Below are 24,286 nucleotides of genomic sequence, written 5' to 3'. Positions count from 1 at the left end.
TTCTTTGCAGTGGAGGGATAATATAGTTGGAGGAATTAATGTATTTACGATGGTTTGCCAGCTGCCAATAGAGCACAGAAGAACAAGGAAGGGCAATGCATTAGATACATTAGGTCATGTGATGTCACTTCATGGATTTTCTGTTTGCAGGGTATGGGGAGACTAAATTTTGTTATTGCGAGTGTTGAAACAGTAAAACACTGCTTAGTTTCGTATAGTTTTCTATGTTCTTGCTGTTTCAACATGTGTGGCTCTAATTTGTTTTTAGAATGTCAAACTCTTCTTTGGAGCCTCTCACTAAGGTGGCGAACGCTGTTCTCTGCTGGGCAGAGGTAGACATTGTATCCTACATGTAAGATGTTACCCCCTTTTTTTTGCTTCATGTGTTGTAATGTTGAGTCAAATTTGTTTTTACATGTTTCTCGGTTCCTCTTTGTTATCAGTAATGTACGTTATATTACAACAAAATATTGAAGTACATACTCTAGTTTTCATTACAGATGCCTTAAAACTGTCAGTTTAAAAACATTAAAAAATGATGATATTAATTGAGACTAGACAAGATGAAAAAATAATTTGTGGTAATTGTTTTTGCCATATCGCCTAGCTAGAAGCGGTTCTTTTGTTTTGGAACTTCAGCCAGCCTGACTGGTAATGCCATTGGTGGAGAATGTCGCTATGGAGGTGGTTATTCTGATAAATAGCCCCATTGTTTTGAAACAGTGTCGCACAAGCGCAGAATGGTTCGCTCATGGACACATTTCCAGAACTAGGCTAAGAGTAAAGATTTACTTGATTGTTTAACTGATGCGACAGATAGGCCGCCACTTCCCAGAGAGCTAACCATGCAAGCCATTTAAAAGTCAGTTTTCGATAATACCTTCCCTTTAAAATATCACTTAAAATATTCCTGGTAACAGATGATCTCCAAATCCAAACAAATCAGACTTGTGTTCAACATTTGAGTTAGCGCTGAAACTTGGAATCGTTTTATTAAAAAATGTGATTTCAAGACTTTTGGTCATGCAAACATTTTCTACATCGACATTACTCGCCTTCTTTGCACACAAAAATTCCATTCTGTGGTTGCAATAACCATGGTAACTGTGAAGAAGTGGGCAAGAATGCAACCTGCGATCCAAAGGTCCCGGGTTTGAGTATTTCCCTTGAGCAAGGCACCTGACTTTGTTATGAGTGTATCGACAGAAAGGCTTCACCAGGACACCAAAAGAGTGCTATCATTGTGTTTTCTTACTATCACCTTTGCTTCTCTTCCTCTTGCAGAAAATCCAGCAGAGGAGGACGGACCCGGCAAAACCCATCAAGACAAGGAAAAGCAGGTCCAGCAGGCATCTCTGGTACCACGACTGCTGCAGTGAAGCAGGTCTCAGGTGAGCTCCCCCGCCGCTGTACAGGATGTGCTCCACCCACTGCACAAGTCGAAGTGCGGGTGGCACGGGGTGCGATCTGTGGATGCGGCTTAGGGACAAAGCTGCCGACTTGAAACTAGAGAGAGGGGGAGGAATCACGGGAAGAATGCATGGTGGCAAAATATTGCTACATCAGCATTTGCAAGTACATTATAAAAGTCTTGTAATATTTGTTTGAGTAATTTGGCAGTTTTTTTTTTTTTTTCATGAAAGTGCTTGTGAATCCATGCACGCACCTGACATCCCGTATGACAGTTTGGATGGTGGAGCTCAGCAGCTTGTCGGTGATCCGCGTGGGGCTGATGGCGAGGCCTAAGCCTTTTGCTTCTGCCCTCACCACGTTGTCAAACTGATCTCCAAACAGGGGAATGCCCAGCACGGGAACGGCGTGATACACCGCCTGCAGGAGACTGTTCTGACCTCCGTGGGTGATGAAGAGGCGCACCTTGTCATGTCCTTGGAAGAAATAGAAATTTTCAATTTGAAAAACCTGATGAATAAATTACATCTTCAAATAATAACTATGCATAAGATGATGACCAATCAATCGACACCCCACACAATCAGCAAGGATAGACACATTGACACACTGTTAGTGGTATAGATTAAATAAAGTAGAAACACAATGTGATGCAATTCTACGGCAATGAACGGGCGGCGCGGCTCAGTGGTCGAGTGGTCGTTTCCCAACCTAGAGTGACCATACCGAAGTATCCTTGAGCAAGATACAGAACCCTATGTTGCCCCTGATGGTATGTCAACAGTAGGCAGATGTGACATCTGCGTGAAGCGCTTTGAGTGCCTTAATAGATAGAAAAGCGCTGTACCAATGAACACCACTCAACCAGTCTAAAGTTGAAAGTAATTATGTTCACATAAAATAAAGTGTTATGCAGTGTATAAGTAAGTGGATAAATACCAAGCAAGTCATTGAGAGGAAGCCAGTCTACAAGAAGGAGATTGGAAGGTTTGCTCAGGTGAGGCGGCCAAAGCTCGCGGTCGTACCTGAAAGCAAAAACAAGCATCAAAATAAAGAAATTATGTTTTTGTGCGAGTGCAAACACCGTGACAAGCTTATACCTCCAGATCACACCCTGGGGGATCATGGAGAAGCCATCCACCAGCTCCATCAGAAGCCAGTCCACAGACACAGAAGAGACCATCGATCCCAAGGTCACGATGATAAAACCTGACTCTCCAAACCTGGAGATCCATAAGTCAAGATCCTGCAAGGTACACCAGGTCGACATTGTTTGATCATGGAGACATATCATCCATTTTTTTTTTTTTTTCCAAAATTCAAAACTGCTCCCAGGTGTCTTTTGAACATGGCTGTGACCCATGTCCATGACCAATGATTGGACATTGTGATTTGGTAGAAAATTTGTAAACGTGATCATTTGAAGGTGTCAAAACTCATACAGACTTTTAGAAATCAAATTTTGCATTCAAGTATATCTATTTCCGTCATTGTGAAATCGTTGCGAATGATTGTGAAAAATCATTAAAATGATCAGTATCTTCACTTCAGCTGAATACCATTTATTATTAACAATACTCAAAAGTCTGAGCAGATGTGTTATTACAGAAGTGCATATCAAACTGTTGGACAGTAGCCCTTCACATTAACCACTACCCAAGAAGTAGCGCTCACGTTCAAAAAGATTGGTGACCCCTGCTATAATGTGGCGCATGGACACATTCGTCAAACACTACCCCCTCCACATCGCAACAGAGTCCTCAACCCTACAAGCTATGAAGTACCGTATGAAGCGAGCACTGTTTGCAAGCGCTATTCTGTGCATACAACAGAACTAAATGTAGCACAACTGGCTAATTTAACCAGATTCAACCAATATACTTGGATCTTTAATTTCATATTCAATGAGTGGGTAAGCACTCCAGAGACCCAAGTATTTTTCCAAAAAGAACAAAGAGTCCATTTTCACAAAAAGCTACAAATCAGAATGTATTGTTCGGAAGAGCACTGACCTGTTCCAGAGGTTCAGCAGGTTTATTGAGGAGCCCCCCCATCAACACGGTGGCGGGCAGAAGAGGCTGCGGAAACTCCAGGGAAAAGTCGGTGTTGAAGGCCCAGAGTTCTGCCTTCTGGTGGAACTCGTCCAGGCCACCAGGGGGGGAGCCGGAGGCTAGGTGGCGCTCGGCTAAGTCCTTGAAAATGGACCAGACAATTTTCTGACCTTTCCACAAGAAGCAGAAAAATGTATGGAGCTGTTAGTTTACAGTAGGGCTGTCAAAATTAAAGCGTTAACTCAAGATGATTTTTTTTAAAAATTCATGCGATTAAATATTTTAACTTTAGTTAGTTCAAAAATAATTTGCATACATAACCCAGCAAATTCAAATACTGTATCATTTTACCTATACATCAGAATTTGACTCCACTTAGATTGTATTCAAGCACCAGAGAAAGCTATTAGAACAGTTTTTATATTCAGTGATTTTACATTAATTACAAGATATTATTCAAGCAAATACATGTTAAAGGCTAATTATATAATTAGTTAAAAAAATGTAATCGCTTGACAGCACTAGTTATTATACATAAACTGTACGATTGGTAAAGGTTTTATGAGGTCAATAGTTAGACTCTGTCATGTATTAATTACATTTTTACCTTAAATTACCAGTATTCCGCTATGTGTTTCACTTTTGAGGCTCCACTGCAATATAATGAAGCAATGCAGACAACCCTCAAGACATTTTATGTATCCTTACCTACAGTACCCAGGACAGAGTAGATGATGTTCTTTGCACGACCCCAGAGGTCCATGCGGTCTGACAACTGGGAGCTGAAAGCTGGGACTGAGGAAATGGAAGCAGGGATAGCAATGGACAGAGGGCCGTTCAAAGAGCCTGGATAGAAGGCGATGTAGGGAACACCTGGATGAGGTCAAATGGAAGTGCAATGAAATTTTCCGTTTCAACAAAAATATTTAATAGATGATCATTGAGTACCAAGTTTATGTGCTATGATGAAGGAGCAAGGGTTAAAAGCATCCAGGATTGCAACGTCATATTGCTCCTTCTGGAGGAAGGCTATTTGATCGTTGTCTCCTAAGAGCTTGTCGCACTGATAAGAAAGGTGGCCCATGAAGTTCAAAAAGCCATTAAAGCTGTCCCTGTGGGGAAGAAAATGGTTTAACTCCAAATCAGTAATGTATGTGAGGGTCATATCGACCATGTATAAAATGAACGCAAAAAGGCTCTCAAAAGCGTGGTACCGGCCCAGTAAAAACTGTGCTTGTTGTTCCAAGAACCAGCCGTTGTACTGTTTAATGTAATCCTCTCCAAGGGACCAGGTGCTGGTATGGTAGCTGCCATTGCGACCAGCGTAAGACAAACCTGGCCGATGGGATTTATCATTGAAAAGCATAATACAAATGTAATTTGCGGGGATTTTAAAACAACAATCTGAAACAATACCTGTAATGAGAGGGTTGCCCAGCTGCAGGAGCATGCGAACATCGTGGCCGTGCAGGTGGAGGTTATGCGAGATCTCGTCAAATAACAAGTAGTGGCTTCCTCCTGTAGGAAAGACGACACTAGTAGGCCACATTATTAGGTACACCTACTAAATTGGAGTCCATCAGTCGCAGTCGGCATTGCACTCAAAGTCAAAATCAGGCAAGTAAAATATGAGTGGCCTTTGGCAATAATGAGTCCGCTAAAAAGATCAAAGAAATCGGACAACGCTAATGCATGCAGTGTCTGCAAAAGAGTATAAGTTCACTACACTTACATTGTATGAACACAGAATAAAGGCGAACGTAATATCAACAATATTGCGTTGGGGTAACATCTAATGCAAATAAGCATTAATGCACTGGTGGAGGTGAAATTGCACATTACACTAAATTATAATGAAGCTACACAAAAACGGTTAGAGGTTAAAAAAAAAACAATAATATGAAACACTCATATTGTAAAACATTTTTCGGCCATATCCCTACAAGGCACAATGGGGGATTTATCTGCTTAATTCATATTGCACTAACACAATTTTAATCCCAATAATAATATTTACACAAATGGTGGCGCATAGAAAATATTATTGTAAAGACATTTTTGAGTTGACTTGCCCTTTAAAAAAAAAACATTCATGTTTTTTTGGGATGTGGGAGGAAGGCGGTGTTGGAAGGTGTGCAGTAACTGGCTTAAGTGGCAAGAGATGACAGTGGAGTGTACAATATTTGGAAAATGGAAAAAAGAGCTTTTTACCTGTTAACCCTTTGTATTAGAATTAGAATTAGAAAATAGAAATCCCTTTATTGTCATTGTACTCAAGTGTGCAACGAGATTAGAGGGCTCCCCTCTCCAGTGCAATACAACAATAATACAGACAAATATATAAATTACTTCTGGGTTAAAATACTTAATACACCATTTAAATTGAAAATACTAAAACTTTGATTCAAATAAGAATAGAGCACGCCAATTACAAGAAGTTTTGTTGAAATTTCTTTTTTTCCCCTCATTCAATTTTTTATTTTTTATTTTTAACAGTAAAACATATCAATCTGATCCGCAACATAACACAATAATTCAGTGCTCAGAGAGTGCACTTATTCATTAAAAATACACCCATTTAAAAAGATATATTTATATATAATTTCCTGTGTCATTTTTCTTCTGTTCTTTTGATGGCTAGTTAAGAAGAAAACGGGGGAAGGAAAAAAAAGCATGACAATGACTGCGCTCCTACTCACCAATTAGGCAGACAGTCAGGATCTTGGCAGACTGGAGCAGTGGGAGAGCCAAGAGCCAGCACATCCAAACCACAATCCCCATGTCGTTGGTGCCACCCTGATCCGCGGCCAAAGTCCCGTAAATAGTCTTCCAGTTCAAAAATAAACTGTAATGAAAGCGTTCTTGTGCGAGTGTCTGCCTTTGTAAAACTCACAGTAAAATTATGATGCACGACAGTGGCAGGCAGCTTTATAATGGGAAAACAATTCCAAGCACAAGAAAGCAAAAGAATCCCAAAAATAAGCAGAGTCGAAAAAAAGAGAACATTACATTCAGAGACGAGCTGATGAAAGGGAGAAGGCACCTACAATGTCTGAGTGTCACTTTGCTCGGCTGTCAGTGTAAATAAATGGAAAAGGTCCGACCTTAAGGCGCTGATCCTTGTCATTCAGGAGTCGGCACGCCAGTCTATGTGCGTGGTTCTGTCCACATAACACATTAGCCTCTCCGTTTTTCTTCCAAAAGTCAGACACTCACATGTCTACCAGCATTGGACCTGCAGTGTTAATGAAAGGGAGGGACCAGGAGAAGGGGCGGCGGCAAAAGGGGGGCTCAGGGTCCCCCAAAGCACGTCTTCAATCAAATTAGATTAATAGGAATTTTAACTAAAGGCAACACAATAATAATTCAGCATGAACTATCTTCGCCTGCACTTATATTCCTGTTTTTGTCGAAATGTCATTTATTGGGTAATATTAGCGTTAAAACAATGCATTAATGAAATGTTTGTTTTGGTGATTACGGGATTGATTGGAAGGGGCGCAGCAGTAGGTAGGACAGCGCATCCCGGCTAAATGAGCTACAATGGGGTTGCGGGTGCTCCGGAAGGTCGCTGCTGGCAAGTGAGGCTTGACATGTAGGTTATCCTGGACAATGCACTCATTGTGGACGCAAACCGATGCTCTTCTGTGTCAGAGAGGTCATTAGAAAAACAAGTGAATCAGAAAAACTACTGGAGTGTTTCAGGAAAAAGAATGCAGAGTCAGCGAGGTCAGTCCCATCATGCCTGATGTTTTCAGTCAGCTTGCTTTGTCACTTAACTCAAGTCTGCACGTTGAAACGACAGAATGTTCAACTCATTCAGCACTGAAGTCACTCAGCAAGAGGTAACATTTTTTGATGTATTTATTCTCTCCTAAGAGATTATTTCGGCATAGAAGACAATAAGTGGATGTTGCATTATTTCATGAATTAGTAGACTGTTGAGCCTCTCCCTGAGGCTGAGGGGCCTGCAGCACATTATGAATGTTCTGAAAGAGAACAAAAAAAAAATCTTTTAGGAAAGATATAAGTTTGAAGACGATAATAGCAACAGGTAGTGGCACTGAAGAATTTGGATCAGAGTCCACCTTCAGTGAGGTGCAGCCACCATATTTCTGAAAGGTGTACACCTCATTATCTGAGATGTCAAGGTAAATGAGGGGAAAATACTTTTAAAGTTAAACAAAATCCAGCATCTGCTTCATGGCCTTCAATTGTTCCATGTTGCACAGTACAATAAAAACAAGTCTTTGTAACCCCTTTGGCCAAGTTCAGAATAACAACTTGTACAAAAAGTAAATTGGGCAGATTTTGTCCTAATTTTCCTCGCACACTACCATAGGATTGTCTTGTGGTCTAAAGTGCGTGAAAGTCCAAAATAGGTTAGGGATGGCAATCTTAAACATGAAACTTGTTCAATATGTATAATTAAAAATCTTAGTGTGTGTGATGCAAGCAAACGACACCCGAGGCATGATTTTGTGAATTGTGACGTGTGAAAGATTGAGAGTGTTTGTGTCTAGGAAAGTATCTCCAGTCAAAAAAAGAGATGTGTCTTGACTTACGACAAAGAGGTGGTGGTCAGTGATCGCTATCAGGTTATGAAAGGAAGGATGCTCGGAGAGGACCGAGAAGGGAATAGCATCTTCTGGAGTGTAGCCCAACTCTGCGAATATCTGCATCAGATGCTACAGGATACCGAAGGTCGTGATACTGTTAGTTCTAATTGATGTTATCAATCAATCAATGTTATATACATAACAGATATTACTCAAACGAAAAAGAAGTCATTATCAATATCAGGGTGAAAAAGCCAAGAGGCACCAGGTGCGAAAACATGTGTCACAAGTGAATTAAATTATTTAATTTTTTATTTTTATTTTTTAATTGATGTCTCTATTCTAAACATTGCCACGTATAAAAGAGGCCTTGGTCAAACATTTATTTTGAACTTGCAATATAAAGCAAATATATTACCTCGACGTTCTCTTCTTGACTCAAGCAGCCCAAAGGAGGGTTGACGCCACCTTTCATCTTTCCCACTTCTGGTCCCACAACTGAAAGGAGAGCTGGGATGGACACTGTCTGTTTGTAACTCGTTGCAAACTCTTCCTCCTTGCGCTTTTCTTCAGGCTCCAAGGGGGCGAGCACCATGGTCTCCCCTAAGCTGGTATCAGTCTGCGCACGCAACAAAGTCAGTGTTACGGAATCACCTGACAAGAGGTTGGAATGTTTCGCAGAATACCATTTGATGATGATTGCTGCATTTCTCTCGCACACCAATGAACTCACTGTGTCAAGAGGGCTCCAGGCGGGGTACTGGAGATGATGTCCCGTCATTACACTCAGTGCTTTCATGAAACCCAGCTTGGGATCGGGATCAGAGGCGAAGCAGAGTAGCATGGTCATGTAGTCCAGTTGAGGCGGGGTGGTAGAGTGATCGGAAAACAGCTGGAAAAAGAACTGCGGAGGAAAAACATGGAAATATAATGTGCTATTATCATAATAGTAATAGCTGTAAGGCATTCCACCCTTGCTGGCGCTTTACCTTGCGTAAGTTCGCTCGACGGTTATTTAGAGGCTCATATGAGTCCTCGGAGATGGACTGCTCTTGCTCACTGGAAAACCACAACTCCGTCTGGTGTTAGGAAAGGAAGAGACCAATGACTCCCAACCACATCAGTGTGCCATAAGAAACTTGTTATTTGTATTCCTTTTCATACAAATTGTTTAGTTACTACATTCACTACAAATTATGTATCCTTGTGTTAGCAATGTAGTGACAGACAGAATCATTAAATGCTCTTCCACTAGATGACAGAAGGTTGAATTATCCTATTGCAGACAAAAGACAAACTAAAGAAGAGTTTTACAACTGCGGTATAATAAGTGTCTCAGTCAGTTGCGGTAATGATAATCGCTTTTTACAGGGTACAAAAATATGTGGCTGTGTCTGTCTACATATGTTGCTGCAGTATTTGTGTTCAAACATTCAATAGAGAGAAGTGTTATAACACCGCCCTCTAGATGCTTTTCGTTATCCCCTCTCTGTGTTAGCATTAAGCAAGGGGAATGAGGTTGTTTTAGATACACAACATGCAGTAGTCTTTGATTAATGTTTGAGAATATACTTCTACAGAAAGTGGCATTTTATATCTTGAAGAATTATTTGAGCATCTACCAAACTGCTCCTTATTGTTGTGAAAAAAAATGTGCTTCCGTTAAAATAAGGGTTGGGAAAAGCTGGAATAGCCAAACTCTCAAATTGATTGGGGAAGATTAAACAACGCCACAGAATGGAGATAACGCTACAAGAAGTTAGGGTCTTCATTCCCGCCGCACAGACTAACCTGCAGATACTGCTCCTCACTTATATACCCTGTGTCATCGGTGTCTGCTGCCTTGAAATGCTTGCGCACAAGGAGCAGTTGTGTCAAGGAGGGAAACGGCCAAGGGATGGCAGCACTGAGAAGGAATCGACGCCAGTCTATCTGTTTGGACCCATCAGTGAGCAGAGATATGATCTCGTTCAACTACAAACAAGAGAGGAAATATAATGTAATGACACACAAGATCGGGCCTCACCGAATGGTAGAAAGTCACTGGCTGCAACATAAGCTACATAATGTGAATGAGATTCAATTCAAGAGCTGTATGAATCATTTTGACTGACACCGTCAGAGAGGCTTTAATTGTCGTTTGCACACTGGATCATCCTGATACCTGTGTTTCAGTCATGTTCTCCCAAGGTTCGGGCAGAGTGTTGAAAGGGAGGATGTCCCTGATTAGATGGAAGAATTCCGAACTGGACATTACACCTGGAAATTGAGGGAGGAATGATTAAAAAAAAATAAAATTAGGTGAAATAAAAGCCAGCTGGACAGACACCAATAATAGATTGGTTGACCTGTTGGAGCCTCATTGCAAAGACAGTGGTACAGCGAGTCCAGTTGAAGGACAGTCAGCATTGAGGTCGTTACTCTCTCCGATGCAAGTGGACTCAGTTGGGTTGGTGGACTTGGAATCAATTGGGAGTCTCCATTCAAATAGAAATCAATACTTTCCTAAAAGCAAGAAAATATGGAATGGAATGAAAAAACCATGATTGCTATTCACTACAAAGTAGCATCAAAAGCCATCTTTTGGGGTACAAAAATACAAATTGTAAAGGGCCGCAAATGACATTTTCAACGAGATAAGGATCCATTTATCAGGTCTGTCAGGCCACGAGCGATAATACTGAAACATTCTAAACAAAATGTTCATTTTTAATTTTCTGTGCCTGTTGGCGTAATGACCAAGTGCCGCAGGCCCTCAAGACTTTTGTTGATACATTTTATGAATTATGCAAGGATGTCCTTGAAGGTGAAGTCAACCCAAACATTTTCTTTAACATGGCCGAAACATAGCATTCTGATTAATATGGCGTTGGCGGAATATGAGTTAAGCAGTAACATCCACCTCTTTTTTTCCATCTCAGGCGGCAGCCATTTTGGCGCTTGCTGTCGACTGAAAATGACATCAGAGTTGCTCAGGGCTCAGGTAATCACCAATCATGGCTCAGCTTAAAAAAAACTGGTGAGATGGCGATAAACGAGTGGATTTTGTTGCTTAACTCATGTTCACAAATGCAATATAAATTAGAATGCTATGTTGAGACTAGTGAAGGCAAATAGAGCATTTAAATGCAAATCGTTTTTCGGTGGGGTTACTCCCCTTTAAAAAGAAATTTAAAAGACAAGACAGGGCGTTACTTACCAGCACCAACTCGTTCTGAAGCTTAGAAGCAGTCTCGATGAAGTGGCGCACTACATCTGCAAGTTGGTCAATACTAAAAAAAAAATGTGAATGACTCATGCTCAACTTGCTCATTTTCATGAACATCACAAGTTACATAAACTGTGCAATGGCATAGAAACTTCAGACAACTAACCTCTTCATTTGTGCAACATAATGTGCTTCTAAACTGTCTCGCATGTCACCAAAGATCTCTTCTGCTCTGCTTTGCAGAGAGTTCACCAGGACCAGCCCGTGGCCTTTGACTAGCTTGATTCGTACCTTTGATGCATTCTCTGGAAACACGCAGAAAAAACACCAACATGTATATAGAACAGAGACTGAGTCAGTGAATTGCTTTACAGCGTAAAATTCATGTTTGTGAAAATTTGCATGTTTGGGTAAGTCTTTTGTTTTGTTTGTTTGTTTTTTTTTTTTCAAAAAAATAATCACAATGGGTTTGTAACATTTTGGACAGAATCCTTCACAAGTATGTAGGATTAAAGAACAACATGTTAATTTGTATGTGAACATGGCACGCGATACCTTCCTGCTTCAAGGCGGCTGTGTATTCTCTGATTATGAGTTTCTGTTTGACATTTTTAACAGCGACAGGGGACTTCTCCACAGTCTCCACAGCTGGTGGCGGGCTGGGCGCAGGAGGAGGAGATGGAGAACCTGAACACAAGATGTACACAATATGTATTAGAAAATAATATAGAAAAGCTGCTAGGAGCCAACATGCTCAGCAAATTCACTGCCTTTCTGTTTTTTATCTTTGTCTTTATTCTTTTTGTTTGCATTGTCCTTGTCTTTCTCCTTTTCCTTTTCCTTCTCTTTGTCCTTTTCCTTGTCTTTGTCCTTATCTTTCTCCTTCTCCTGGGCTCTTTCTTTCTCTTGGATTCTCTCTCCGTCTTGTGTTTTCAGCTCCACCTGCTGAGGTTCTGTTGACACCTGTACATGAACACGAGTCACAGTTTAAAACATGTCTTCCATATATATGCTACATCCATAATGTTCATGTTCTGAAATTCAGTGTTGCACAAGCAGCATTACCAGTTTACTTATGACCGTGAGGGCATCGTCCTGTTTGGCGATTAAGATCTCACGAAGTAACTGGAGGCAACAATAGGAGAACCATTATCTTAATGATGCAACTGTGCATTACTATCAAAAATATTCATTTGTATGTTTTAGGTTAAATTGTGTAAGTTGCCCATTTTGAATATATATATATTTTTTTCCAATTCGGCGCAGAAATTATACTGTACTTTATTATACTGTACTTAACAGAAAAGGGAGCAAGTACTATGTTAAAAAACAACAGGAAATCATATTACCTTCGAAGGTCCAATATCTTCAATGTCAAGGAGGGGGATGGAGTCGAGGTGTTCCTGTTGACCCGCATTCAGATAGTAGTCCCGCAAAATATTGCGTGTGTTCTGAAAACGGCTCATTTCCACCTATGAAAGATTTTTTTTAAAGCATTTTTTTATTTAAATGCTTAATTAAAAAAAGGTTCAGGGTGAGGTAAGGTACTGAATGAGAACTAGGGATTGGAATTGACAACAATTTAACGATTCGGACCGGAACACACTATCCATACTGTTTATCGGTCCAATTTCTTCCGAATCACAGCCGAGAACAAGACACCTTAATTGGAAAAGCTGTTTCTTTTTTTCTAAAAGGACTTTACAAGTGGGAACTGTCAGACAAGTAAACGACTCCTAGAATCTAAATAATGAAAACCGGTTCTCAAACACACCGTTTTCCATTTCTTTAAATCTGCACTAAATATTTGGCCCACTTAATGAAAATGTGTTACCTGTATGAGTCTTAAATGATGGTTGACAAGGATCGTGGTGTGGTCCTCCAACCATTTCTCACGTATGAGCACAGCCCGTTGTGTCTCATCGTCCTCCTTGTGCGTGTCGACAATGTCCCACAAATGCTCACGCAGGTCCTAGGCACCAATCACAACACCTCGGTTTACACACTTCTATGTTCAGTGTTTTTTTTTTTTACTTACATCCAGGCGGTGATTTAATTCTGCTTTGGTCTCCTCATTTTTCCTCAGGTCATCAGGTATACTGTTGTAGTCCTTCTGCCACTGAGATACTAATTCCTGCTTCAGGTCTGGTCGCTCCAGGTATTGCTTGAATTCCTCCCTGGAAATGTGCCACATGGTTCGGAATGAAATGCTTTAAAAAAATAAAACTGCTGCATAAAATGAAATATAACGTACAATGGTATGCCTGAGGTGACAAGATTAAGAGAAGAGCCTGCACTAATCCTCTTCATTCCCAATATGATAGCTTTATGTGTGCAGATATTAATAGGGCTGATAAATTGGGCGCCGCACACACCTCTCACCGCACCGTCTCTATTGTGACTGCACATACAATTTGCCATGTAGCTGTAGATGAGTAGCGTAATCAGCTCTTCTTACTACAGTCTTACTACAGCAAATCAGTGGAATTTTGCTTATTTGGAGTGTAAGCTGTGGAGAAAAAACTTGATGTGCTTGGGAAAAAAACTGTTTGCAATTTTGGAATCAGCATGCCAATTTAAGTTTTCATCTGCATAAAAATCATGAAAAGATTTGAATATGGGAAATAAAACTTGCTCAAATACAGAGTCATTATAAACGGATTGCACCTGAAAGCCTAACAACTATTTCTGAAAGATTAAATGCAAATGTATTGTACTGTATCTGACCTGAATATACTGAAACTGATAAGTACTAAATATACTACATACTGCAAATAGCTACAAGCTTTTCTCTGACATGTTTGATCTTATTGCAAGTTTTAATTGTAAATGTTCTACCACACTTCTAGAATCAATGCATTAAAATGTTACATGAAAACACACTTTCAGATATAATTTACCTGATGTCATACAAGTGTTGGTCAATAACAGTGCGTTCTAAGCGGAGCGCCTGCATCACAGCCTTGACACTGCTCACATAAGAATCACATATTGACTCCCACTGTTGGCACATATACTCCGCTTTATCCTAAATGAAGAGAACAAAAGGACACGTTTAGAGAAGGAAGGGAATGCCTCTCTGCTATGGCCTCCTGATGACAACACAAACTCTTTCCTACTGAGGACAGTGGCTCATCTACGTAGACCCAGCCGGGAGAACCCGGGCTAGGTGAGGTAGAAGTGGGTGAGGCTTCTTGCAAGTCCTCATCGGCCATTGAGTCAGCTGACATCTTGCTTGCTGCATCTGCAGTTTGGGCAGAAAGGTCCATTAAATTCTGATGACTTCTACTATAGTGGCCACTCAACACCACTCTAATTTAACACATAAAAGCCTTTGTGAAACATTCCAGTCCAATGGAGCACCGCACTCAGTTAATTTAGATAAAGACCTTTTCATTCGACCCATACTGAGTCACGTCAGGTGTGCCCCAGGGCTCCTCTTGGGAGCCACTTCTCTTTTCTAGCTTTATTAATGATTTGCCTAAAATCTGTTCCGACTATCACATTCCATTCTTTGCATGATGATTCGTTTATATACTGTTCCAAACTAGAATTTCCACAAATGCAATGCACATTGTAGGAAGACTTAAACTCTGTACAAAAATTGTTTAATGGTAGTCAAAAAAAGAATCAGAAAGATATAAGCAGATTATATAATGTTTGGATGGCTCTTAAAAAGAACAAATCCTACAGTATGATATTTTCTTGCAGGGCAAGTTCTTTTCTCTAACCAAATACTTTCCTTGATGGGTTCCCCCTTGAGAAAAGGCTTGACCCTCAGCTTTCTTTTAAATCTCACGTTGACAGAAGTTTAAGTGAAGCTTGAGAATTATTAACCGTTCTATCAAATGTTTCAGCTTCCAATGTTTACGTATCCTTGTTTTTACTCACGCATGCAGTTATTTTTTTAATTGACATCATGTATATGCAGTTTACTTCAGTTTGTGATTGGTTGGGGAGGGGAGGGTGACTATGCGGAAAGATGTGTTTAGATGGATGGCTTGTGTTGTGTTGTTATGTTTATTAACTCATTCAAAACCAGCCGAGTAAAAAAAAATAATCTTTGACGTCTTTAGCGGTCACTAATCTACACATTGGATCATTTTATTTTGTTCCTTACACAACTTTGCAAACCGTTCAAGCTTGTTTTCACATATTACAAATATGACTATTGTACCTATTGGGGTGGCTGGGTTGGATTTGTCCTCGGAAAGACTCCATTGCGATTCTTCATGTTTGACGTCTTCTGTGACGGACGACGTGTGGACAGAGCTCACAGCAGGAGGGGGAGACACTGCAGGTACTGGGCTGTCAAACACAACTTCTTGAACACGGAGCAACCTAGGAGCTGGTGCAGCAGATTGAAAAAATATCATAGAAGTCAACAACGTTTTGTAAAGATAGTATGTTCCTGTGCCCAAAATGGTTATTTGAAATCATTGATGTCCCGTTACCTTCCTGTTTTTGCACAATAGCTTTCTGCAGGATATTTTTCATGGTCACGTAAAGGTCCTCCTTTGCTACATCTGCATTCACACGCATCAAAATACTTTTCCTCCCAGCGTTTCCAAACCATTCCTCTAGTTTAATCCATTTATCCTGAAAAGACGTGATCCTAAAAGAGGTGAATGGATGTTAGACTGGGCATGCAAGGCATCAGCCAATCTAAGCAGTTCACCCAATTTTATTACCTGTGCGGAATCTGCGCCACAAATAATCTGTTGTTTACGTGTGGAGACGCTGTGGCAGCAGGAGAGTGTTTTGTTGAGCCTCCATCTGTACATGAAAGAAATTTCACACAAATCGAAACAAAGTAATAAAATCCTTTTGAACGGTTGCTGAAGTGGCAGTACGGTGCACGGGCATCATGTGAATTGTCATGTGCACATTTTTGCAGATATTGTCTAGTGGGTTCTTCCCTGGCCAAAGCACCACCTTCACAAAATTTGGGGAAATAATTTTTGTGTTTTCTGTCCTATTATTTAATTTTTGCAACCGGTATATTAAAACAATGCAATGAAAAGCAACAATAAAGCAAGTGCATGACAAGGCCAAAATATTAAGCACCCATCACTTCACTGATTATTCGAAACTTACCAGCGTAATTGACCGCCCGCTTGGCAACACACTGATCAGGAATATCCAGCAGTACAGCCAAGTCCAGTGCAGGCGGCGGAGGCGGTGGCAGCGGAGGATTGGGATCAATGGCGAGGTCTATCTTTCTGCCCACTAATTCGTACCCGGTGTCGAGAGAGGCGATGGCTGTCTCCAGTAGATGAGCCTGATCGATGTTGAGTGGAAAGCCATCTAGGATCCAGCCTGACTCGAATGAAATCTGGCTGCTCACAAGATTGCAATTATTTCTTATAGCGTGTGTGCCAACTATTTTTTCACGTGAATATTCTATCACTATGTGCAACGAAGTGATACCTGATAGCCTCCACGACAATATCCACCAACAGCTCATCGGGAATGAGGTTGCCTTTGCTCAGCTCCTCTGCAGCAGCACCTCCCAGCATTGCACGGATGGACAACTGGGATAAACCGAAAGGTTGATTTTTTAAAGGACACACTTGAATCTTGAATCCTGTGAGTTTTTTCAGCCATTGCTTCTCTTACATTTATGCGTGATCTTTCCTCCTTTCCGTGCAGATCTGAAAAATGGCAGACATTAATAACGATGACAAATTGACGCCGCGGATGGCAGAATTAGAGGGTATAACTAACTGTATTAGCTAATAACTCACCAGTATTCAGAATGCTCACGAGTTCGTTCTCATTTTCTTCATTTTCTTCTCTCACCTGCACATGTTTTAAAATTATTACTGCCGAGCTTCTAACCTCCAGTATTGTCTGAGAGGTGATTCTTGACTCACCCTCTCTCTACTTTGGTGAGCGTTAAGAGCCTCCTCTACTACCTTGTCCACTGATAGGACACATATTTTGAGCTCTACAAGTAGAAGACAACATACTTACTTACTTAGAGAGAAAGAACGTAAGAACAAACACCGTTTGCTTAACTGACGTGATGTACCTTGAGCAATCTTCTTCAGACAGGTGGTCTTGCCCGAGCAGAACTTGCCCAGAACACATGCCTTGAGCCTGTAGCCAGGAATTTCTGATGGGCTCGGTGGCGGGATCAAGCTCCTCATTCTCAAGAACACATGTCTGAGAATCATGTTGTGGCTCGGCACAACTGGTGAATTGGCCTCCCCGGACTCCTCTGTCCATGTCCATTCTCCCACCATGTTCTGACACGCACCACACGGTCACAACACAACAATGTCATGTCAAAACTAAGCGTGCAATTAATCAAAATTAAATGAAGATTACGATTATTACACTCAATGATTACAAAATTTGCATAGTCGCAAAAAACGATTATTATGCACAGTATATATTATTATATATACACCAACGTTAAAATTGTACTCATTTTACGATGTCTAATAATATAGTGAGTAAACTTGAGTTAAAAATTTGGACGTTCTATTGAAATGGTTCATTTAGACGTTACAACAGTCCTATTGCAATTTATAAGCAAGTAAACGGCTTTGCAATGTTTGTTTAAACAAGGAAACTATACTCATATTTTTCTTTTTTTTAAATTTCAAGATAAAATAAATCTCATTTGTCTTGATATTGTTTGAATAATCGGGATTTCAATTATTACTAAAATAATCTTGATTAATATGTTTTTAAGCAATAATCACAATGTCGAATCAGCATATTGATATGTCAAAACAGTGAGGTGGATGGAATAATTCAGCAAAAGAGAAGTGTTCAGTCATTCATATTAGATATGTGAACAATAGTGTTTGGGTTCAAGAGAGCAAAAAGCAAGCACAAGTGTGACATTTATATTTTTGTTCAGTATAACTCACAACATATTCCTCGTAATCCTGACTGTTGAGTAGCTCCTGTTTCTGGAGCTCTACAGGGTCGGGTGAGGTGGGCCGCTGTTGCTCGTAAAGAGGAAGACCGTTTAACAGCAATTCCTTCCATTCACGCATCAGCTTTGCTGGAATCAGGCTGCAAATGGCACAGCCTTGACTTGAATCCGGTCCAAAATCATAGAAGCTAAGTATATTCCACCATAGTTTTGCTTACTACTGTGAGGAATGTAATTTCAATTGTCATACAACCAACTTGGAGAAGGGGTGAACTTTGTGGGTGAGAAACTGCAAATTTGAGTCAATTTTGTCAATTTTATCTTGAGAAGTGCTAGATAAATTGCAGTTATTAATATTGCTATGATTACTAAAGCCTGATTCAACATGTGTGGTTCAAACAGATGACTTACTTTGTGGTGAGCAGACGATATTCCCCAACCTTGGTGGCCAAATCCACAATTTGCTCCAAAATCTCCTTACAGTTCTCAAAATGCTTCTTGGATCTGTTCCGAGCGCACTCAGCAGCCATCTTCTTACAGAATTCCAGCTCCAGTTGGATCTCCTCTGCCCGGTCCAGCTGAGCTTGACGCGTCAAGGCCTGAATCACAAAGATACCGCATGAGTGCATGTGAGAGGTCAGAAAATGTCAGATATGACATCCACAAACACACAGGAGTGCAAAGTGCGCATCCTGTCGACACTCACCGCTTCCCTTTCAAGAGCTTCTCGGAATTCCTTCTCTCTTTGTTGCTGGAACTGCTGTTCTATCAGCAGGCGGTTCTGCCAGAACGCATCCTTCTGCTTGCGCATCTGGAGTAACTGCACCGCCAAACGCTTCTCTTGCTGAGTCTGGCCTGTAAGAGATCTTACCAGCTGCTCTTCTCGCCATCTTTCCTGCAGGGCGGGGGACCCACATTGCCAATAAGTGTGGTGATCTTAAGACCAACCTAAATTACAGATGAGCTGGAATGTTTTCCCAATGCCCAGTGTCTGTCTGAATAGAATTATTCAAGCTTACTGTATGTGACCCACCTCTTGAGCCACATGGGCTTTGAGCTGCTCGACCAGGCATCTGATTCGTCTCTTTTCTCTCTGCTCAGAAGCCGCAACATTCTCCTGCAGCCTCTGGCGGATCTCCTGAATATATGTGCTGCTAGACTGGAGCGTCAGCTCATTTTCACCTCCACTGCCCTGAGTGCGACCTCCCAGTGGAACGTCGAGGCCGCTAGTGAGAGCAAAGAGGTTCAAAAAACATAAATAACATTTACAGTATCCCCCCACATATGCGAGGTTCACTATTCACAAATCTTTTTGATTTTTTTCTGTGGAAGCCATCCTCAGTTATTTTGTGGAAAACCCAGCTAATAGTGTTTTTTGGTCTTTCTGAAAAGCCCTAAAAGACTTGCCGAATAGGACATTAGTACATTGGTGTCAAGAAACTATGTGGAAGTTACACATCTCAACTGTGAGACAGGCTTGAGTAGCAGGGAAGGAGCAACATTTATCCTGGTTTCTTCACAGAAGAAATTGCGAGCAGCCTTTATCGTATGTGCATCTTATTGAAATCAAATCATCTGTTATGTATTCACTTCCTTTTTTTAAAGGTTTATTGTTATTGTATTTAATTAACACCAATATAATAACGAGCGGTATTATTTTTCCCTCATAAAATGATCATTATTTTTTTTTTCAATGCATAGATGTCATCTCCCTCCAGCACATTTTCTACACTTCATTGATTATTACATATGTTACTATATGAGAACAAATCAGTCTGCAATAAGAAACGTAAACATATCAGATTCATGCATCGTAAAAATGTTTTTCTCACCCTGAAGAGGAAGCCAAGCCTGAAGTGGTCAGCTTCTTCCTGTTTATCTCAAACTCTGCAATTTCGGCCTGGACTATCTGTATGGACACAACATACTACTTTGACATCATTCACAGACTTGCAACTTTGAGCTCAAGGCCATGTCTTTGCAGAGCAAGTTAAGTCGGACGACTTTGAGCAGGATACCACATCTAGTTAGTTTATTTGAGCCAGCGAAATTAAATGCAAGTCATCTCAAAGGCTTAAGGAAAAAGCAATCATTTTCCTGGAGGGATTTTTTTCTTCCTTCATCATATTACAAAAATACAAAAAACATCTTTTCTGTCATCATTTCCCACTCAAAGGTTTTGAGATATCATGCGGGTATTTATTTGAGTTCTTGAGAGAATTGCGCTCTCACTGCCATTTGAACAGGGGCATGTAAACTTTTTATATCCGCAGTAGCTTCCACTCACTTCCCGTGTAAATAGATTTATTGACTGTGTTGATTATATTAACAGAAATTAAAAGAAAAGTTACATACTACTACTGTTTTTTTTTTATTATGTGAATAATTTGGGCGAGTTCAATTGAAGAATACTTTTTAGCTTTTTGCCTGGACACCAGGTCTAAAGTCTTACATCAGGTCCAGGTTTAATATGCTCAAATTCAAGTTTTTACACGGTAGGGTTGAGACTGAGATTAGGTCAAGGCTCATCATCTATTTGAGCTTGAGTCCATGCAAGGTCTTGAATTTATGTCAGCGACTGCACAAGTTTCATTCAAGTCCAAGTCTCGTCTCCAGTCTTTGAGTTTAGGCCAAGTCCAGTTTTTGATGTCAGGTATTTTTTTTTTCCCGGAATAAAATACAAAATCAGGTGAATCCAACGTCGTCGTCCCCCTCAAACCTTTCATTTTGGAGCACAAGTCTAGTCTAGCTTTTGAGTTTGAGCTCAAGCCTGGTCTCAAATTTTTAAAGCAGAGGCAAGATCAAGTCTGAATTTTTTGCAGTAGGACATGACGGTACTGCAAGTCTGAATCTCACAAGCCTTGTTGCTGTAATTACAAGTCAAGTTTGAGCTTCATTTTTTAAACCCAAGACCAAGTCTAGCTTCAAGTATTATCAGGGGAAAATTTGGATGGATGAAATTCAAGCACAGATTTTTGAGTTTTGAACACGTAGCTTGCGTTTGAGTGTGACCTCTGCTTGCTGATCTTTGCGTTGTTGATGCTTTTGCCGCCTCATGTTGACCAGTGAAGAGTAAGGAGGAGGTTTTGGCACTTGGACGTCAGTGGCCTGGGTTTGACTTGACATGACATCACTGTATTTTGGACGACCGAGCTGCAAAACATACAGAATAATGTCGGTGATGTGTGATTTTTATGATTTGGATGTGAGGCTATTAAAGCGGTGAGGTAGGTAATGGTGAGAATGTGTGTGTGTGCGTGTGTGGGGGGGGTGGTTCTGCATCTTATTTTAATCCTGTTCTGGGTTGAATTTATGCGTGTTGATAGAGGACACTGTGAGGCAGGCAATGAGGATTTTCCTTGAGCACCTTCCTCATGTGAGTTGCTCTCTTCTCATCCTGGTCTTTAAGTTGACTCTTCTTCTGGGCTGACTTGTCAAACTGAGGCCGCCTCTTCTCTAAGTCTTGATTAACTTTCTGTAACTTCATTTCTGCATCGCGTTTCTTCACCACAAGATGGAGACGCTACAGGAAAGAAATACATGGATAGGATCCATATTCAGGTTTCTTGTATTTTGTACTTGGTAGAGGTTTCTGTTTAACACCGTGCTGCACAGACAAAGCTCATCACACTTACATCGGAGAAGATTTCATGACCTTTTTTATGCAGGGCATCCGTTTGCATGAGTTCGGATTTCCTCTTTTTCTGTTTCTCTAGCGAGACATAGAGCTGATAAAGAAGATGTGTGGCAGCGCCGGGCTTCTCCTGCATCAGTCCTTGAGCTGTGGTATGGTCGAAGGAGATGCCTAGCCGATGGAGAGTTGGTTCCAGCCGCGTAAAATTGTTTAGTTTGGACGTTGAGGTGCTGCGGGCACATTTTTTTTTTCCAGATTAAAACTAATAAGGATTCAAGCAAACCCAAACAGCTTTGAGAGCTTGAGAAGAAAATAAATGAACTTACTCTGTTTTCATAAAGATGCTGACATCATTAATCATTTGATATTTATGTAAAACTTCTCCAATTAGGTAACCATTAGAGAAATCCTTTGCAAAGTTCTTTGGTTCTGAAAGGATGAACATATGTGAAAATTCATGGTAAATAAAAATTACAAAACGTAACATGAGTTTTAAAACTTGAACCCAAATCAACATATTTAGCAAATTTAATGACAAACAACAAAAGACTGAGAAGAGAACATAATACTGATGCTGAGGGAAAATGTAGATTACTCCATTAAGCACCCATCGTCCCATTTTCGATTCTTCTTTTGTCTGTTATCCTCACTAGGATTGCAGATGAGCTGGAGCCTAACCCAGCTGACTTTGGACAAGAGGCAGGGTACACTTGTGACACTAGTCCAGTAAATCACAGGGCACTTGTAGAAAAACAACCAATCACACCAACTGACAAGCCTTCAATTAACCCCCAGGGGATCTAAAAATTGTACACACACCTGTTCAAATGTGAGGTATTTCTAATGCGAAAAAAATTAAACCACGATAAATGTCATTTGTGTCATGTCATTATCCACACCGCTTATCCTGTACACGTCGCGGGAGGGTGCTGGAGCCTATCCCAGCTGACTACGGGCGAAAGGCGCACTACACCCTGAACTGGTCGCCAGCCAGTCACAGGGCAGACATAGACACCGTCAGTGAGTGGGAACTGAACCCACGGTGCCTGCACACAACGCAGGCAAGTGTACCACTACACCATCAGTGACACCACGATAAATCGGAATAGTAAAACTAACCTACTGAAAAAAATAAATGTCATTGCAAAAGTGTGCACACCCATTTATAAATTGGATGTGGTTATGTTCATGATCAACTAATCTCTTTCAAACACAAATTAAATGGGAAACAGCACACACCAGCCCCGATTTAAAATGCCTTTCATGATTTAATGCACCTTTAATTAACGCTTCATTCAAGTAGTGCAATTCAAACAAAAAGCACAACGCATACATAGATCATAGTGAAGTATTTCACGATTTTGTGCCATGACATATCAGGTTTTCACTGTCAAAGGTATTTACAGCATTGAGTGAATTTGTCTAAGTTTGTCCGTCTATGCCAGCAATTTATAGTGACTGGAAGATAGTGCTGGCCCAATTAGAATATGATTTGGGATCTTACCCCACCATGCATTTTAAGATGCGCAAAAACATAAACAGAAGAAATACTCTCACTTTTGGGGAGCCCTCTAGTGGTCAGGGGACCTCCAGCTACTTAGTTACCTTATGCATCAGGACAATTAAAATGCTATTCCACTTCATGTCAATTAACCTGGGTACAGTATTCACATTTGTGAAACTTGTTTTGTCTTGGCTCAATAACAATTGGGACACACTGAATAAATTAAAGAGCATAGCACTAGTGAAACATAATCAAACCTCTCTATTATATTATTATTTATTGAGTGGAACCATCTAAAAATAAAATGTAGCAATAGCTATTATTTAGCCGGTAAGACAAATTAGCCTTAACACTCTTTCAACTTGTCAGGGTGAATCATTTTGGCTCGACACTGAGGCTTAACGAGAAAATAATTATTCTTACTACTACTAAAAATAATAGTAATAATAATAATAAACGCAAATGAATCAACCACGGACAGCATTAGCATTCATGGGATGGCACTCAAGTAACTGTCAATACATACCGATAACCTTTGACAGGCGAAGCTCCTCGTTGAGCCATTTGCACAATATGTCCGACATATTCTTCTTTTGAACATTTGTTTAGCAACTCCTCTACTTTTTCCAACGTCCTATTTGGGGTCGTTTGGAACTCTTCCCCCCGATAAAACTGGACTAATTTTCATGGAATTTTACGTCATCAGGTGCCGGCGGACGGCAAACAGAAGCGTCGAAGTGGTGTTGCCAAGGTAACCGGTAAAGGGTACTTTAAGTTCTTTTTTGTCACATTCGTCACGTCGTGGTACCGCTCAGTTAGCCATACTTTTAAATGTAAAACCTGTAATAACTCCTCAAAAACAATGCTTGCGTGGAAATAAATCAAGAGCGCCGGATGAAATGAAACATTTCAAAGAAGTTGAGGGACTCCCAAGTGTTGTCACCATGGATACGTGACAACAGATTTGAGTAATGTGCATGGGCGCTCGTTGGAAAAGGCGGGTCACCTAACCCTGGATCCGTTATTCA

The 24,286-nt window shown here is 40.6% G+C and overlaps 2 protein-coding genes across 2 annotated transcripts; both read right to left on the bottom strand.

Annotated features, from left to right (window-relative positions):
• Positions 1-977: 977 nt before the first annotated feature.
• LOC148344171 (UDP-glycosyltransferase 3A1-like) lies at positions 978-6,682 on the bottom strand. Its single transcript, XM_088305246.1, has 10 exons — positions 6,161-6,682; positions 4,878-4,979; positions 4,676-4,796; positions 4,410-4,573; positions 4,170-4,334; positions 3,423-3,631; positions 2,511-2,656; positions 2,350-2,435; positions 1,667-1,886; positions 978-1,506 (listed from the first exon to the last, which is right to left on the bottom strand). Exons 1-10 carry the CDS (start codon positions 6,240-6,242, stop codon positions 1,239-1,241), a joined length of 1,563 nt encoding a protein of 520 aa, XP_088161372.1. The 5' UTR covers positions 6,243-6,682; the 3' UTR covers positions 978-1,238.
• Positions 6,683-7,323: 641 nt separating this feature from the next.
• On the bottom strand, positions 7,324-23,950 carry spef2 (sperm flagellar and cilia associated 2). The gene is made up of 37 exons (XM_088305236.1): positions 23,785-23,950; positions 22,081-22,183; positions 21,756-21,984; positions 21,488-21,643; positions 21,133-21,273; positions 19,953-20,029; positions 19,154-19,346; positions 18,827-19,015; positions 18,532-18,719; positions 18,113-18,260; positions 17,263-17,479; positions 17,105-17,178; positions 16,976-17,030; positions 16,848-16,882; positions 16,659-16,762; positions 16,326-16,567; positions 15,920-16,004; positions 15,683-15,843; positions 15,406-15,576; positions 14,348-14,472; positions 14,129-14,256; positions 13,267-13,405; positions 13,063-13,200; positions 12,578-12,700; positions 12,294-12,353; positions 11,999-12,191; positions 11,784-11,915; positions 11,395-11,533; positions 11,220-11,292; positions 10,369-10,525; positions 10,185-10,279; positions 9,812-9,994; positions 9,010-9,099; positions 8,754-8,924; positions 8,439-8,639; positions 8,027-8,149; positions 7,324-7,450 (listed from the first exon to the last, which is right to left on the bottom strand). The coding sequence occupies exons 1-37, from the start codon at positions 23,840-23,842 to the stop codon at positions 7,385-7,387; spliced, it is 4,962 nt and encodes a 1,653-aa protein (XP_088161362.1). The 5' UTR covers positions 23,843-23,950; the 3' UTR covers positions 7,324-7,384.
• Positions 23,951-24,286: the final 336 nt, after the last annotated feature.

The sequence above is a fragment of the Idiotropiscis lumnitzeri genome, chromosome 1, assembly GCF_059441095.1.
Source record: "Idiotropiscis lumnitzeri isolate Australia: NSW breed Sydney's pygmy pipehorse chromosome 1, RoL_Ilum_1.0, whole genome shotgun sequence".
NCBI lineage: Eukaryota > Metazoa > Chordata > Actinopteri > Syngnathiformes > Syngnathidae > Idiotropiscis > Idiotropiscis lumnitzeri.
Note: the sequence above shows the minus strand (reverse complement) of the source record. Positions and strands in the feature narration are given on the sequence as shown.

Excerpts from the sequence above, each read along its gene's own strand:
- LOC148344171 (XM_088305246.1), bottom strand. The coding sequence starts at position 6,242 with ATGGGGATTGTGGTTTGGATGTGCTGGCTCTTGGCTCTCCCACTGCTC. Across the intron at positions 4,980-6,160 it reads CCTGACTGTCTGCCTAATTG|GAGGAAGCCACTACTTGTTA; the intron begins GTGAGTAGGAGC and ends TCTTTCCTACAG. Across the intron at positions 4,797-4,877 it reads GGGCAACCCTCTCATTACAG|GTTTGTCTTACGCTGGTCGC; the intron begins GTATTGTTTCAG and ends CCCATCGGCCAG.
- spef2 (XM_088305236.1), bottom strand. The coding sequence starts at position 23,842 with ATGTCGGACATATTGTGCAAATGGCTCAACGAGGAGCTTCGCCTGTCA. Across the intron at positions 18,261-18,531 it reads TATCGTCTGCTCACCACAAA|CCTGATTCCAGCAAAGCTGA; the intron begins GTAAGTCATCTG and ends TGCCATTTGCAG. Across the intron at positions 8,640-8,753 it reads CCTGGAGCCCTCTTGACACA|ACTGATACCAGCTTAGGGGA; the intron begins GTGAGTTCATTG and ends TTGCGTGCGCAG.